At 38.1% G+C, this 16797-nt stretch overlaps 5 protein-coding genes across 13 annotated transcripts; 3 read left to right on the top strand and 2 right to left on the bottom strand.

Annotated features, from left to right (window-relative positions):
- Positions 1-40: 40 nt before the first annotated feature.
- On the bottom strand, positions 41-1195 carry LOC105167879 (histone H3.2). Its single transcript, XM_011087729.3, has one exon. The coding sequence runs from the start codon at positions 571-573 to the stop codon at positions 163-165; it is 411 nt and encodes a 136-aa protein (XP_011086031.1). The 5' UTR covers positions 574-1195; the 3' UTR covers positions 41-162.
- Positions 1196-1402: 207 nt separating this feature from the next.
- Positions 1403-5989, top strand: LOC105167878 (transcription factor VOZ1). 5 transcript variants are annotated; one of them, XM_011087727.3, is made up of 5 exons: positions 1403-1562; positions 2161-2435; positions 2874-2990; positions 4375-4906; positions 5014-5989. In XM_011087727.3, the coding sequence occupies exons 2-5, from the start codon at positions 2205-2207 to the stop codon at positions 5565-5567; spliced, it is 1434 nt and encodes a 477-aa protein (XP_011086029.1). In that variant the 5' UTR covers positions 1403-1562; positions 2161-2204; the 3' UTR covers positions 5568-5989. The 5 variants fall into 5 exon arrangements, with proteins under 5 accessions (XP_011086029.1, XP_011086027.1, XP_011086030.1 ...); XM_011087725.3 differs by having other exon boundaries at positions 2874-3017; XM_011087726.3 differs by lacking the exon at positions 1403-1562 and adding an exon at positions 1586-1746 and having other exon boundaries at positions 2874-3017.
- Positions 5990-7293: 1304 nt separating this feature from the next.
- LOC105168578 (cyanidin 3-O-galactoside 2''-O-xylosyltransferase FGGT1-like) lies at positions 7294-9018 on the top strand. The gene has a single exon (XM_011088713.3). The coding sequence runs from the start codon at positions 7613-7615 to the stop codon at positions 8969-8971; it is 1359 nt and encodes a 452-aa protein (XP_011087015.1). The 5' UTR covers positions 7294-7612; the 3' UTR covers positions 8972-9018.
- A 551-nt stretch (positions 9019-9569) lies between these two features.
- Positions 9570-12262, top strand: LOC105167877 (uncharacterized). 5 transcript variants are annotated; one of them, XM_020695862.1, is made up of 8 exons: positions 9573-9881; positions 10118-10158; positions 10381-10452; positions 10564-10647; positions 10726-10760; positions 11436-11521; positions 11743-11892; positions 12011-12262. In XM_020695862.1, the coding sequence occupies exons 1-8, from the start codon at positions 9815-9817 to the stop codon at positions 12043-12045; spliced, it is 570 nt and encodes a 189-aa protein (XP_020551521.1). In that variant the 5' UTR covers positions 9573-9814; the 3' UTR covers positions 12046-12262. The 5 variants fall into 5 exon arrangements, with proteins under 5 accessions (XP_020551520.1, XP_020551521.1, XP_020551522.1 ...); XM_020695860.1 differs by having other exon boundaries at positions 9574-9881; positions 11436-11597; positions 11827-11892; XM_011087724.3 differs by having other exon boundaries at positions 9577-9881; positions 11827-11892.
- Positions 12263-12754: 492 nt separating this feature from the next.
- On the bottom strand, positions 12755-14720 carry DGAT3 (diacylglycerol acyltransferase). Its single transcript, XM_011087722.3, has 2 exons — positions 14112-14720; positions 12755-13662 (listed from the first exon to the last, which is right to left on the bottom strand). The coding sequence occupies exons 1-2, from the start codon at positions 14514-14516 to the stop codon at positions 12889-12891; spliced, it is 1179 nt and encodes a 392-aa protein (XP_011086024.1). The 5' UTR covers positions 14517-14720; the 3' UTR covers positions 12755-12888.
- Positions 14721-16797: the final 2077 nt, after the last annotated feature.

The raw sequence follows: 16797 nt of genomic DNA, 5'->3' as shown, positions 1-16797 counted from the left end.
TAAAAATCTGGAGAGGGGGAGAGAGAGAGAGAGGACTTAATTGAGCTAAAACAACTAAGTTTTCATTAAACCATATTACATGTTCACTAAAACAATAACCTAATCCATTAGTATGCGTACACTCACCCTGCAACCTCACCCAATTGAACCCCAGAACTACAACTATGCTCGCTCACCCCTAATCCTCCCTGCCAACTGGATATCCTTGGGCATAATCGTGACTCTCTTTGCATGAATAGCACAGAGATTAGTATCCTCAAACAACCCAACCAGGTAAGCCTCCGCCGCCTCCTGCAGTGCCGCCACAGCAGAGCTCTGGAACCTCAGATCGGTCTTGAAATCCTGTGCAATCTCACGAACAAGCCTCTGAAACGGCAGCTTTCGTATGAGTAGTTCAGTGGATTTCTGATACTTTCGGATTTCACGGAGGGCAACGGTTCCAGGGCGGAAGCGGTGGGGCTTTTTCACTCCACCGGTGGCAGGGGCAGATTTTCTGGCGGCTTTGGTGGCGAGTTGCTTGCGCGGGGCCTTGCCTCCCGTGGACTTGCGAGCAGTTTGCTTAGTACGAGCCATGTGTAAGGACTTGGGTTTTCTTGGCTAGTGCAAAATAAGAAGAGGAGTGAAGGGTTTGAGCAAATGAAAGCTTGAATGGCAGCAGGGTTTGGGCGAATACTTTGAAAATTATGGCGGGATGAGGAATGAGATTTCTTGTTTCTAGTGTGAGGGAGAATAGGGAGTGATCCTGGGGATTGGTTAATGAGTATCCACGGATTGTTGACGTGGCGATTCGTTGTATTTGTTAAAGAGGGTTTTGGAGCGTTGGATGATGTTACAAGAATTGGATTGGATGTTTGAGGAAAGGGGTGATGGGATGTTTAAAACATTATAAGATGATTGTTATGGTTAAGGATGAAGATGGGAGTGCATATAATCTCCACTTAAATTATGCTGTTGAATTGATTGAGAAGAGGAATGTTGAATTGTTGATAGATAGATCATAGATGGTGGTGGAGTGGAGTGGAGTGGTACCCTTCCCTTTATGCGTTTCTTCCCATGCTTATTATTCTCCTTTCCCTACAAACACAAAACACACACCTCTGCTTTTACGTTAAATTGGATTTCCAACCACCACTCCCCACCCACCTTCTTTTTGTCCCATATGATAAAACACAAATCCACCGGATGTCAATTGGATCACATAATTACACAAAACCTTTTTATATTTTGTGGTATAAAAAGTGGGCTTTGGTAAGTCAAGCCACAACACCTGACGTCAGTGAGAACCTCAAGGCCAGAGGTAATCCATTAACCTTCAACAAAGCGTATTCAAGGCCAAAACAGTAAAATTCAATAACTGCGCCAGCGTTTGCCGCGTATATTAATATATATATATTAAATTTTTATATAACGCGCAGACAATAAACAAAAGAGAAATTCAGAAAAAACACCGCTACTTTACCATCCTCCCCGCCCCCACCATCTCACCTTACTTATCTCTGTCTCTCTCTCTCTTCACACTTGCACTCCAGTTGCATTTGGAATATTTCGCTTTCTTAGTCTCTGTAATTTCCTCAACTTTCTCACTGTTTTTCTTTGATACCTACGTGCTTTTGTGTCTTTCTTTATTCAGTTCTCCGAATTTGGTTGAATTCGATTTGATTTGCTTCCGATTTCGGATTTGTGTTTCCGATTCTTCTTTTTTTCGCCAAACTAGTGCTGTGGGAATTTCTTCCTTGGATTTTAAGGGTACAAGTGCTTTGTTTACTTCAAATTTTTTAACTTTCTTTTAAAAAAATAAAGTCTTGCTCCTATTCTTTCGATCCTGAAAACAATCTAGTGCTTCCCATTTTTGGTGCTCTTTCTTCTGTGCAGTGTGAATTTTGGTCTTGCGATTTTTCCGGCAATTTTTCAGGCGTGTATGTTTCAGTTTTTCCTTAAATACTTTGCTATTTTCCTGAAAAAAGTGTATTTGATGTGTCTGGCAACCCATGCTTTAATTTCGTTTTAAAAATTTGAGTTACATGTTGTTCGTTACTTTTTCTTTTTTCTGTTTCTTCTTCTTCTTCCTTCTTCTTTAAAAAGAAAAATTGATAAAGGTATGCCTATTCTTATATTATTCTGCATATGGGGTTTTTACACTGTTTGCCCTGGTTTTGGCAGCCCTATCTTGAGAATTAACGGTGAACTTCACTGATATTACTTGGATGGGGAAGGGTTCCAAGAGTGGTGCATGCAAATCAGCATCGCACCAGCTCTTCAAGGACAGAGCGAAGAATCGTGTGGATGATCTGCAAGGCATGTTCAGCGATCTTCAATCGGCCAGGAAGGAGAGCCGCACAATCGATGTGGCTGTGCTTGAAGAGCAAGTTCACCAGATGCTTCGAGAATGGAAGGCCGAGCTCAATGAGCCCTCTCCAGCTTCTTCCTTGCAGCAGGTAGTTGGCCCTGAACTTGAGAGGTCGAAAATAGTTACTTTGACAATAATAATTTGTTGTTTTCCTCATTGTATGGTGGTGTCTTAGAAATCAAGACTGCATGATTTTACTTTCAGTCCCTGGCTGTCCACAATGATTTTGTTTTTTTGTTTTTTTCCAGTTTGGCTGCTTTTATTTGTGCTTGAGTGTAAGATCTTGGTCAATGGCCCGATTCCGTTCTTTGTACATTTATGCTTTGCCTAGCTGAGCACAGGAACGTTTAGGTGGGGAGAGTTGTTGGAGAACTGGAATGTGGTTGTGCATATCATTCTTCATATGTAAATTTGTGCAGCTATTCAATGGTCCCCTGTCTTTTTATTAGAGTATTTTGTGCAAAATGGAATAGACTTGTGAAGACCTAGGAACTCAGAGTTTTACTGGATGGATAATCATTGATAGGGAGGGAGTCTGGGCACATTTTCGTCCGAGATTTATAGGCTGCTGCAGCTTTGTGAGGAGGAAGATGATGCAACGAGTACATTAGCTGACCCAAAGCCAGAGCCTGATGCCCCGAAGGTTGTGAATGGATTTACTTCTCAAGAAGTCAGTATTTTTCTTACAAATCTCTAATGTGAGGATGCATCCTGTAGTAGTTTCATAACATGCTTTGCTTCTTCAGATACTTGATTCCAGGATATAAAAACTGGTATTATGATTTCATTAGGTGTGAACTATAATTGGAATGTTGAACCGTTCTCTTTGCTAAGAATAACTTTGTTAATTTTAAATCAATCTTTTTTAAATTTTATCAATCCCTTTATTCTTGCCTGAATTCCCTTTTCCCTCTTCTATTTATTTGTGGGAGGTATTAGAAAATCATCTAATGCGCTAAATAAGCTTAATGCGCATTTAAAATTCTGCTTAGGCCTCAAATAGACTGCTTACTTTATATGTCAAATCATTCTTCTGTTGAGGCACTAAGTGCATGTTGAATCCTCTAAAGAACAGGGTAAGTAATATGCCATTGATGTTTGTACTATGTGATTAAGAGTTTTACGGCCTTTCAAGTTCGTTCTTATGACCATGGGGCATGGAGTGACAGGAAGGCCTAGACTTTTATTTGGTTAGTGTGGTACTTTCTGAATGTTAGTTAATCTTATTTTGTCTGTGTTTCCTCCTTAGTATGACAAGGCACCTGGGATCCCATACCTATGCCCAAGCACAAATCACTGGCAGCAATGCCATTTGCTGGCTTGACGCAGTTAATTTTACCACAGCCGAGATATGTTTCAACTAAATAAAAAGAAAAAAGCAAAGACATGTCTCAACCTATATGCTGCAATATCTGCTTCATTATGAGTGGCACAAGACACCATATTTTTTTCTTCGCTTAGTCTTTATATAATTCTCTCAGCAAGAAGAAACACATTCTTTAAAGTTGAGGCTGCCTTTACGGAATACGGAAGAACCTAGTATGTCAGATAAGTAGGACATATTGAATAGAAAAGTATGGAGACATGAAAAAGAGTTTATGCCTTTATAGCCAGTGATATGACACAAATCTCCTATAAAACTTTATATTATGTAGTCTGAACATAATGATAAGTTCAATATAACTATTAAATTGTAGTATGCTAATTACTGCAGGAATATTTGCATTATAAGCATAGTATTGCTTAAAACCTACCGAGATTACTGGTCTAATTGTTATATGGGTGTATCTAAGGTGCGTTCTTATTTTGAAATCTTAGATGATTGACTTTCTGGTCATTCCAAAATCTGACTTGCAGTTGATAATGGATTTCTTATTTGGGTGGTTTTAGTTTTCCTAGTCTCTCTCTTCTTTTTATATGATTCCAAAAATCTTCACAAACTTACTGTAGAAATTTTGGATAGTTTTTGTTTCTTTTGCTCATAATTAGGTCTTACTTGGAAACTCTGTGATTTTTCTTTTTGGTAGGGTTTCAATATGTCTGAAGGCCCTCAAGAGCAAGCCTTCCCGCTGGTTGATCAGTGCAAAAGCACTGGTGTGGGAGTTAACAATATGGGAATGAATAATATGGCTCCGCCAAGGCAATTAGATTATCATTCATATGATTTCCACCAAGAATTTGAGCAGCAGTATTTCTCAGGGTTCGACAATGCCACTTTTGTTGAGGATGATAGTATGCCTCAGATATCAGGCTATGGGCAGAATGTCTGCCCTCCACCTTCTGCTTTTTTAGGGCCAAAATGCGCCCTCTGGGATTGTCCCAGACCCGCGCTTGGGTCAGACTGGTCTCAGAAGTCTGATGACTATTGCAGCATCTATCATGCTGGGCTAGCACCAAGTGAAGGCTACCCTGGTACTCCTCCAGTTGTACGACCTGGTGGGATTGGCTTAAAAGATAACTTACTTTTTGCTGCCCTTAGTGCAAAGGCACAAGGGAAAGATGTTGGTATTCCTGAATGTGAAGGTGCTGCTACTGCAAAATCCCCTTGGAATGCACCTGGTAAGTTGGTTATTTCTTCCTTTTATCTTCTGTCCCTGGTTCTGCCCTCAATATGATTTTGTTAATAAAAAGTATGATCGCTAATTTGCTTTCCTGGTGGTCAACAGAACTCTTCGACCTTACTGTTTTGGATGGTGAAACAATCAGAGAGTGGCTGTTTTTTGATAAGCCCCGCAGAGCATTTGAGAGTGGGAATAGAAAGCAAAGATCTTTGCCAGATTATAATGGAAGGGGTTGGCACGAGTCAAGAAAACAAGTGATGAATGAATTTGGAGGTTTGAAGAGATCCTACTACATGGACCCACAGCCGATGGAAAATTTTGAGTGGCACCTCTATGAATATGAAATCAACAAATATGATGCGTGTGCATTGTATAGACTGGAGGTCAAGCGTGTGGATGGGAAGAAGACTCCCAAAGGTAAATTAAATAATGATTCTGTTGCTGATCTGCAAAAGCAAATGGGCAGGCTGACTGCTGAATTTCCAAACAATAAGCAGCGGTTTGTCAAGGCAAGGGGAAAAGCCAATATGAAGGATGGAATGGGAAGCATTTACTCTGCTTCTAATGCTTTGGCAAGTCCAGGTGAAGGGTTTGACTATGTAAGAGGTGCACCATATGATTATCTTGTCGGCAACATAAATGGGTACTATTTGACATGATTAAGTAACTTTATATGCACCTGGAATAAGTGACATTTTGTTGTTGAAGTATATACATCGCTCCTTCGTCTTTCACTGAAGCCTCAGGGAAGTGATGGAGCTTTAAATTTCTTATTGCTTCCTGTCATTGGCGGATCCTGGATCAAGACCTCAGATACAGCAGGTATTGTCTATAGTTCATTGCCACCTAATTACAGTTCAAGGCTGACATATACCATATTGGACCGTATTTAAATGCTCAGATACGGCAGATGAAACCAAAAGTGGCTGTTACTTGGTTCGCCTTATTAATTTCTTATTATGGTGAACACTACAACACTGCAATGTAATTCTGCTGCAAGTTGTAGAGAAATTTGTTCAAACCTGACAATCTCAGCCCCATGTAATTGACCATGGTTATGTAGAATGCATATCTTGACTTCTGTTGGTGTGCCTTGTCGATATCTGCAGCCTTCTGATGTCAAGTTCCTTCTAACAGTCGGGCCGTCGGCCCAAGTTAGAGCACGACCTATTTTTATTGGTGTATCACCGAAAGATCTTTATAGTTGGAAAATCATGGATCTTTACGGGAAATGAGTCCTATCATGCATGCCTATACAATTGCGCATTCCATGCAAATTAGGAAAATGTGGGATGGATGGGTTTGTGTTGGCCCACCTTTGACAGTTGCCAAGCCTATGGAAAATGTGAAGATACATTAGAATCATGCATTTCATGCAAAGACTATGAGAAGATACGCAGAAATAATGTCATTTCAACTCGCTATTAATTTTGCTTATTCACATTATTCAGTTGGCCATCCAATTGTATTTATTATCGGATGTTAAAGTCGTCAAAATTATTTATTAATCTAATAATTGTAGCAGTGGTGAAACAAGATCGAATGATAATCAAACTAAGTGTTAATTTCTCAATCTTAGTTGCGGTAACAAAATAGAAGGTTGAGATTGACTAACTAATTAATTTAAACTAGAGTAAGAGTAAGAATAAGTAACTAGAGTAGAATGTTTAAAATTGAATTGATTTGTCAAATCTATCAACATTAATATGTAGTTATCCCATAAACAATAAAATGAAGATAAAGAATAAACCTCACAACATAATAAATCTCAACCAAGATCTTGAAAAATATTTCCTTTTAAATTTGATCTTTTGTAGCGAGATCACGCTTTATTAGAGTTGTTTAGCATTGTTTTATCTGTCATCTCCCTTGTATTTTCAGCTTAGTCAAATTAACGAGGGCCTTATAACTCTAATGGCATCAAAACTTGACAACAACTACTCTTACATCTAAAAGATAGATAATATTTTAATGATTTATGCAATAAAATTATTTCAAATACGTGAGATAATCATGAATAAAAGTGTCAAATTAAGTTTTATGAATCCATCGTAACTCATGTTGCCAAAGAGAGCCTCCGTTGCACCTGCAGGAATAAATGTAGAGCACAAATCTTGCCTTGAACGGTTAACATGTTTAGGACATAGACAGTTTTATTACGAAAAATATTATTCCCTTTAAAATGGGACTCCACTTGGAATATAGAATGTACTTTTCCTCTTGAATAAGGAATGAGTTCTCTGCACCACATGAAATAACGCCAATAGCAACAACATATATTTTTTGAGAAATAGTATTATTCGTTGCTAATCTTGATTAATAATGAATTTAATAAAAATTTTATTTGTTAAATTAACTCGACGTTAATTTTAATATTAATTTTTTTTCAGTAGTGTCATTTTCTTATTGCACAGCCGGGACACTATAAGTGTAGGTTGTAGGCAAGGCCCTGTTTCCCTTAGCACCACCAAAATGGCTCATAGCCAAAAATGATTTGATCTCTTGGGAAGAAGTTGGTTGCAAAGTTACGAGGAAACCACGGAGATCTTGTAGTTTCCAGTTCAATTATTCCTTTCATTCGGAAATTTCTCCAGCACATGATACAACCATTCTTCTGCACTTGTTTACTGAGTTTCTGAAACATCAAAACCAACTCCCACTTCTTCAAATTCTCCGATGTAAGTAGAGGTGTCTTCGTGGAAACATGGGTGAAAACAGCCTCAAGATCGTCATGTATCCATGGTTTGCCATGGGCCATCTCACCGCATTCCTTCATATTTCCGACAAATTTGCAGAGAAAGGCCATAAAATCTTCTTTATCCTCCCCACAAAAACACAGTCCAAACTGGACCAATTCAATCTCCATCCCAACCTCATCAAATTCATACCAATTACCGTCCCACAAGTCGACGGTCTCCCTGATGGGTCCGAAACCACCGCCGACGTCCCGTTTCCTATGTATTCACTTCTCCGGCACGCAATGGATCTGACAGAGCCCGTCATCGAAGGCTTCCTCCGAGAACTCAAACCCCATTTCGTGTTCTTCGATTTCACCCACTGGTTGCCCGCCCTGGCGCGGCGTTTAGGCATTAAGTCCGTTCATTACTGCACCATAAGTCCTGCATCTGTGGCGTACCTTTTCCGTGATGAGCCTGCAGCTGATGCTTTCTTGGAACCTCCACCTGGTTTTCCCCCATCAGCAATCAGTCTTCACAAACATGAAGCGCGCGGAGTGGATTGGATCAACAATATAAAAGAGTTTGGCAATGGGATGAAATTTGTGCAGCGTGTACTTATGGCGGCTGAGGAGTGTGACGCTATGTGTTTTAAATCTTGCAACGAAATGGAGGGCCGGTTTTGTGAATTTCTCGAGAAAAAGTTCAAGAAGCCAATGATTCTAGCAGGACCAGTTTTACCGGAGCCTCCAACCTCAATGCTGGACGAGAAATGGGCAAAATGGTTGGACCAATTCAAAGCCAAATCTGTCATCTTCTGTTCATTTGGCAGTGAGGCTAGGTTGGAAAGGGATCAATTCCAAGAATTGATTTTGGGGTTTGAGCTCACCGGCTTTCCATTTCTGGCGGCCCTAAAACCACCCATAGGGGCAGAAACGGTGGAAGAGGCTTTGCCGGAAGGTTTCAAGAAGAGAAGTGCAGAAAGAGGGGCTGTACATGGAGGTTGGGTTCAACAACAGTTGATCCTATCACACCCTTCAGTAGGATGCTTCGTCACACACTGCGGATGGGGTTCTTTGTCGGAAGCCATGGTGAATGAATGCCAGTTGGTGCTACTTCCACATGTGGGCGACCAACCGATCAATGCGAGATTGATGGGAGGAGACCTGAAAGTTGGGGTGGAGGTTGAGAAAGGAGATGAAGACGGGTTGTTTACAAGAGAGGGTGTGATGAATGTCATAAGGTTGGTGATGGAAGATGGCAGTGAGATTGGAAAAGAAATTAGAACAAAACATGCAGAGTGGAGGGAGTTCTTGTTGAGGGAAGGGCTTGAGAGTTCTTACTTTGATGATTTTGTTCATAGGCTGCAACGCCTTTTGGAGCATTAATATAAAAACATACAAAAAAATGTATCAAGTTTTAATTTGAGTTAATTTATAAGTTTATGAACAAGAAATTCTATTCTAAATTAAATTTGTTCAAACTTAAATCAATTATATAATAAGTACAATAAATATTTAGTTAAAATTATTAATGTAATAAAAATTAATATATAAACTCACATAAAATAGAATAAAAATATCTATACATTTAAATCTATGACCCCCACTTGTCCCTCAACGACACACCCAGAAATAGCATCACATATAATATATTTAGTTAATCTTTCAAAATCCATAATCCATTTTCAAAAGCCAATAATAAAATTTAATAAATTTATAATAATTACCGAAAAAACTGTATTTTTAATTCCACATAAAAAAGAGTATTGTTATTTTAATCCCATAATTTATGAGTTTAATATATTTAAATTATAGCATTTTTGGCCGCCTAAAATAAACTTGTGATTTAAAAAATATTATAATGTTTTATCCTTTTAAATGAAGTATTATAATTTTTTAACTTATTAAATCAAATATAAAAAATTTATAAATTATAGAATAAAAAATACAACGACACCTATTTCGTGGGATTCTCCATATGGTTGGAGCAAATATGAAGGAGTGCATAAGACCGTTTCATAAAATCAGGAGAATTATCGCAGAGATATTTTTACACCCGGGATTCTCTCTACACAAGCTAGGGCTTAGGGCTAAAAAGGGGGAATCTGATTCAAGGAAGGAGCAGTATAATCGACTGGAGCACGCTGCTTTCTTGAGATCACGGGGCGGCCATTTTTCTCTATTTTCAGTTAGCAGAAAATAAGTGAAACCCACTCAGAAACCAAAGTAATGGGAAGAGGGAAGTTCAAGGGCAAGCCCACTGGGCGTCGCCAGTTCTCCACCCCTGAACAGATGAGTATGCCTTCTAGTCCAGAAATTGTTTGTTATTTGGGATTTAATCTTTATGCAGAATTTTTATTTTTGTAATTGGAGAGAAAAATATTTCTTGGCTGTTTTTTCACAGGTTCTTGCCTTGAGTTTTCTGATTTTTTTTTTTAGTTGGAGATTTCTCTGTCTACTTTTGAAACTTTTGTTTGTTATCATCCTCACTAATACAAATCTGTTTGTGTTATTCTTTTGCCAATAATTCAGTGTCCGGTACTTCTGCTTCTCGCCCTCGCACCTTCAAAAAGGTAACTCATGCTGCTTTACTTTTACACAAGTATGTTATGTTATGAAGTTCACCACTCTTTCTAAAATTGCAATTTGAGCATTGAGCTTTATTGTTATCCACAAAAAGATTGAATATCATAAGTTTAGTTTTAAGGTGAACTTGGATTCTGGATCCTAATGCTCTTGTGATTGCCTTCCACTCCATTTGCTTGCCCTTCCCCATGATTGGTTTGTATTATCAGGAAGAAGCTGAGGTGGAAGAAGACGAGCGGTCGGATGAAGAATCTGTAGAGGAATCTGAGGACGAAACTGAAGTCAGTATACTGTAGCCTATTGTTACTTAGAAAGCAATATCAGTGTTTGTGTGTGTTAATGAAATGGCTATACAGTTGACCTCTTTCTCTGTTTGTAAATACTGTTTGCAGAAAACGAAGGGCACCAAGGGTGTCATTCAGATTGAAAATCCTAACTTGGCAAAGCCAAAGAACTTGAAAGCACGTGATGCTGATGTAAGTTATTCAACTAAGTATTTGATTGCATAAGTACTGTTGTACCATACCTCACAGAGTGCTGCTTGGTTTTTGCAGATAGAGCAAACTACTGAGCTTTCACGACGTGAAAGGTTTGGGGTTGCTTATTGTTTGTTGGTATTGGATTTGTAAAAATGATCTGAAAGACATCCTTTCTTCGACTCTATGCATCTATTCTCTTGGTAGTAACGCATGATATACTTATGTTTGATTTTTGTCTTATGTATGTGGGAAGTTTTATGACAAACCATAAGTTTATCTTTTTGTCATCATGTGTGAGGCCCATGACGTGTTTCCTCATAATGATATCCTTATGAGTCTGAATTTTCAGTAATTTATTTTACATTTAATATGTTAACTCAGATTTGCTAAATAAACACTTTAATGGCTCGTAGAGTTACTTGTAGAGATTACATGTTTTTTCTGTCCATCATTGCTAGGAAAGTTGGCAATACAGATTTTGGTAGAACTCGCTTTGAAATTTTAAAGAGAGAACAATATATACATACCAATTAATTGTGTTTTTTTTCTGGGGATGACACTACAGATTGTGGTACAACTTGCTTGAAATTTTAAAGAGAAAATAATATTACATACCAATTGATATTCTCATTTGTTTATTTCGGTTGGAGGAAACAACTGCAAATTTATCTGTAAAATCTTGCGTGGTTGCTATAAAAGCTGCTCTGAATGAGTTGACCTGTGAGCTGTTTCATGTATCATGGTTATTTTTGTTTTCAGCTGATTTGGCTTTCTGTTCTTTTAAGAGAGGAGATCGAGAGGCAGAGAGCTCATGAAAGGTACATGAGGTTGCAAGAACAAGGCAAGACTGAACAAGCAAGGAAAGATTTAGGTACCATTCTTGAATCTGCTGTGGGAATTGTTACCTTTGTCACTATGTTACAACAACTCTTGCCCCTTTTTGTTAGGTATACGTATGTTTTGTTTTTCTTAACATTGTCCTTTGAATTTGCTGCATTTCATATTGGTATCAATTTCATGTACTCATATTTGGTTGGTGTTTTCTAATTGGCATGAGATGACTTATATGGTTCATATCCGTATGTGTACAAGTGGTTTCAAGTTTTAAAATATTTCGGCCAGTCGAAAGGCATAATTTGGATGTGCATCTTTGTGTTGTTCCTTTCTCAACTACAGAGCGATTGGCTCTTATACGGCAGCAGAGAGAGGAAGCTGCCAAGAAACGAGAAGAGGAGAAAGCTGGTAGGTTTCTAAAACTTTAGAGCCCACCCCCAACTAAGTAAATAAAGAAAGGGGCAAAGATAAGGACCCTGCCCCTCCTCTGTTTTGGCTGATCTGTCTTATTCTTTTCTTACTGCAGCCAAAGAACAGAAGAAGATGGAAGCTCGCAAATGATTTTAACATGTTCAAAAGAATGGGGTTCAATCAAGTTATTCCATACATTCTATTATAATTTTTTGAGCTTTACTCCAACGAGATTTGTATTACTGTTTTAATTGCTAGTGCGCACCCATGTCTAATCTTTCCTGTTCTCACGCAATGTTATTGTATATGGAAGAGACATGATGACACTGTTTTTAATATGTCAAATCTTCTCTTGTTTTGTGTACAACTGGTATACATATATTGGCTGTGTGCTGCAGAAAGGAGGATACAATTCTGTCTAATATTGTTTTTTTGGACTTTATGACAACTAAGGAGTAATGACACATGTGGTTAAGGTTCTACTCATTCCTTGGAATGGCGTGTGATCGACTTGATTTATGGTTTCAGTTCGGAGCATGAAGCTTTAGCAGCTTGAATTGCTGTTTTTCCAGCAATCACCATAGTATGTTTTTTGGTATGGTCGATCTTACAGCATGCCCTCATGAGCATCTAGAAAAACTTACTTGGACTGGGCGAGGGTGTACCAACGTGAATCACCTTCATTTCATTATATTTCAATTTGGATTATTGTATTGGAACCTTTGAATTTTAACACGTGAATCACCTTAGTTTCAGTATGTCAATTTCGGACCAATAATAATTTGAATTGAATAGTTTAATTGCATGGGTTGATAATGTCTATAAGTTCAGATGGCAATGAATGAATTTACACAAAGGCTGAATTTTTAAGATCAAGAATTCCAATTATAGCACAAAGTAGCAAATTGGCGGTTCCTCCTATAAAGAAACAAATACCAAGCAAAACTATACATTTGATCACTGAAAAAACAATCAACAGATTGGACGCTACTTCTACGAAGCAGCAGCAAGGCCAAGTTGATTATGATTTTCACCAAGGAAATTGGCAACAATCATGTTCACATCCTCCAAACCCACACCAATGCACAAGGAATTGGCCGGAGCCCTAACAGCGGCATCTGCATCTGCAACCCCTCCATCAAATCCACGTAATACCTTAACGTTGGGTCCATCCCTGCACTTGCCCATGCATTTGCAACCTGAAACTGCACCTTCAATCCCAACAACCCTCTGAAATTCCTCCAGCAGCGCTCCAGCACCTGATTTCTTGCATTTCCCACCCATGCATACCTCTATTTTCTTGGAGCAACTTGGGCTACTTACATTCTCTTCCACTAAATTACCGGTGTTTATAAAGCTGCTACTGGTTCCAGAGCAGCACTCATTCTCTACATTGTGTGGAGATCTAAGCTGCGACTCCTCAGGTATTGTGATGCTTGGAAAGACGGGCACTACTAGCCTCGCTTCTGAGACATTGGATTCTAATGGCATAACTGGAGTAGAATACGATGATGTTGCCTCCTCAATAACTTGTTGCATGATACTTTGCTTTGCCTGTGCACGTTTAAGATCGGTCATGTCGATCACCTCTCCACATTCACTGTCACTTGATTCCGACGAAGAACTAGAAGACCTCTCACAATCCATATGAGCGCTTTGCTTATTGGCAGCCTTTAACCTTGCTTTTTCTTCTTTCATCTTCCTCTTCAGTTTCTTCTCATCCGCCCTCAGCTTCTGAAGCTGCTCTAATAAAAGTTCTGCGGCTTCCTGCACATATATAGTCCATCAATTAATCAGATACTTCATTCAGAAGGGACCACAAAAAGTCTTTCAGATGGCTATAAACTAGCCGGGGAAAATAATGGCAGATACAGAAAGACTGCCTCAAACAGAAATCATATTTTATTATAATCAGTAGGAGCAAACACTTGTTTTCCTGATGATTAATAATTGATCATGAAATTTCGATTACCAATAGCACACTTCAGGGAGGGAAGCAATCCATGATTTAATTTATGGTAAAACTACATATTCAGTTGCCAATAAAGATTTCTGTTAGGGCATAGGCAAAATCTTGATAAATTAAGAGTTAATTAGAGCATCCTGGATAAGCGATCACCAATTTTCTGATTTCAATATGCTCGTATCAATCAGAATAAGTCCAAGAACCAAAATCAAGAGAATGCACAAAGAATGACAAGGATTTGGGTCCATACCGAGATCATATTGCCCTTGACCTGATCAAGCAAAGCGACATCAGAATCCAATCCAAAACCCATCTGAGAAAAGGTGGACAAATCCCTGGAAAGCCCCTTGAGCAATTTCAACTGCTTCTTCTTCTTCATCTTCTTCGGGGCCTTCTCCGTTGTGGTCTTGTCTTGCTTTCCACTCATTACAGTCATCATCGTCATCCCCCGAGACGACGAAGGCCCAGAATTAGAATTGTAATACTGCAAATGACCTTGATCACAAAACCCAGACGACAGGATTCCAGGTCTGGGCCTCCTCCGCCCCACCATAACTGATTCGGAGAAGGTCCTCAATTCTTTCGAAGGAGAGGCAGAGTAGCAAGAAGATGAAATACGCAGGGGTTGCTTCAGAACCACGGCAGCGGAATCCATTATTTTTCCTTCCGAAAACGTATACAAAATTAACAATCAAAGCGCACGCATCAATCAATACAAAACACAAAGAATTTGTTCCGCCGAGGAGCCTGAAAATTATGGTCTCAGCCCTCAGACAAGAACCTATAAAACTAATTGTTACAGCAACGAATTGGAAGGAAAAAGAATTTGTCGGACGAAGAGTTGTTGATTGGAGAGGAAAGCAAAGAGCGTATATATCTACGTATCGTAAAAGCTAGCCAGTAATCTTCTTTCTCCGCGTCCACGTGGAAGGTTTTGGTTGGTTGGATGATGATGTGTGCTTGGCGCCTGCGCGCCCGCGCCAATTTTGAGATGGCCACGCTCTTCCCCATTCCATACATACGATTAAAGGCAGCCACACCATGTTATCTGATGCCACGTATGATGCCAGCTTGGAGGAGTTGTTGCCACGTCATTTCCACAGCCTTTAATGTTTTCTTTTAATACTAGAATATACATATAGTATATTCTCTTTAACTCTTGAGTCTTCATTCATCCCCCTTTTCTCAATTGTGTGCCTTTGTTGGATTCTTTTTTTAGTATGTATTTAATAAAAAGTGTATATTATAATATATTTGTTATAATTACAATATCTCTTTATTAATTAAAAAATTATAAATATTTTTTTAAAATTAGCGATCGTCTAACAACTATCCTCTTGTAACAACCCATTGTAAGAAGTATTTATTAGATAATCATTAGTTTTAAAAGAATATTTATAATTTTTTAAATAATAAAAAAATATTTATAAATAATTTAGTCTTAAAAAAAAAGGGGGTCATATAGGTATGATGATGATGGCAATGTATTCTATTAATACATTTGTGTATTGTGGGAACATATGAATTGGAAGCTTTGATTTAAGCTCAAGTTTTTTGACCTTTGGGTTTGAATTTTGGTGACCTCAAGTGCAAGAATAATCTTTTTGGGTTCGGTGGGTCAACAAATGCAGGACTTGTTTGGTTTTCTTTCAATTTTTGTATTAAAATTTGATTGAAAAATAACAATATATTTGAATTAATATGTCTTGTTACAGAAAGTGATGAATATGAATGATAATGTGTTTAAATTAGAGTGATTTGGAAAAGTTTTTTGTATGAAAATACGCAATACAATAAAAAAAATGTGTTTGGATTAGATTGCTTTGCAATAGTCCTTTATATGAAAATATACCATAGAATGAAAATGTATTTGAATTAAAATATTTTATGGTAGTTTTTAATACGAAAGATGTGATATTTTGTAATAATTTTTTGTATGGAAAAAAATATGATTGAATGGTTTAATCCTATATAATTATATCACCTCATAATTTAAAATAGTATATAATGCATATGGCCCAAAGAAGAGCAAAAGGGCCCAAGGCTTCTCGAACACCATCCAATAGCCCAAGAAGGGGGTGATTACCCAAAATATTTAAGGACCTAGCCAAAAAATGTGGCCAACCATCGACAATCAATCTAAAACCCATATTTAAATGATCTCATGTGACACACGTGGCATACACCTGAACAACCAAGTTTACCTTCTAATCAGCATGGAAGACACGTGTTGAGGGTGGCTCCCTCAAAGACTCAGATTCTTGGATAAGGAGTACTCCCTGCAGATTAGTAGTTTTCATCAGTAAAAGATCCCTATAAATATAAAAGGAAGACACCCCCATATCAACAAAAGATAAGAATGGAGTGCAGCTTATCATAACAACCTCTATCCATTCAGCTCAAGAATAGGAAGCACGTGCAGTCTTCTATCAATGGAAGATACCCCCTATAAATACATGTTTGATTCCCAAGCGGGAATACCTTCCAGCTGGAACTCTTGCTGTCAATTCTCATTTTTGCACTCTCTTTGCATTTTGAACACGATTTTCTCTTATAAATTCGTTTATCACTCTTCAATTTTTAATTACGATTTACTTCTTTTTATGCTTATTATCTTTTAAATTTTTTACTAACTTGAGCATCGAAACGTATTATTTTGCGAGTTTCGTTCTTTAAGTTCTTTTATTCGTTTCCCCAAATTCAGTATCGAAATCCAAGCATATGGGATCTATGCTAATTTCACACACACAGTATATAATTAAAATGAGCATCATAAAATGAAACCAAACAAGGCCATTTTTTAACTTTTTATGGCTAAATTACATTTTGCACCCTGAAAACAATTCAATAGGCATTTTACACTCTGAAATGAAAAAAAATTTGCAATTTCTACTCTAAAAGTCAATTTATGTTGGCATATTAAATTCTTGGCACTT

This window comes from Sesamum indicum, linkage group LG8, assembly GCF_026168435.1.
Source record: "Sesamum indicum cultivar Baizhima isolate 11 linkage group LG8, ASM2616843v1, whole genome shotgun sequence".
NCBI classification, from domain to species: Eukaryota; Viridiplantae; Streptophyta; class Magnoliopsida; order Lamiales; family Pedaliaceae; genus Sesamum; species Sesamum indicum.
This window is presented reverse-complemented; position numbering and strand designations above follow the sequence as displayed.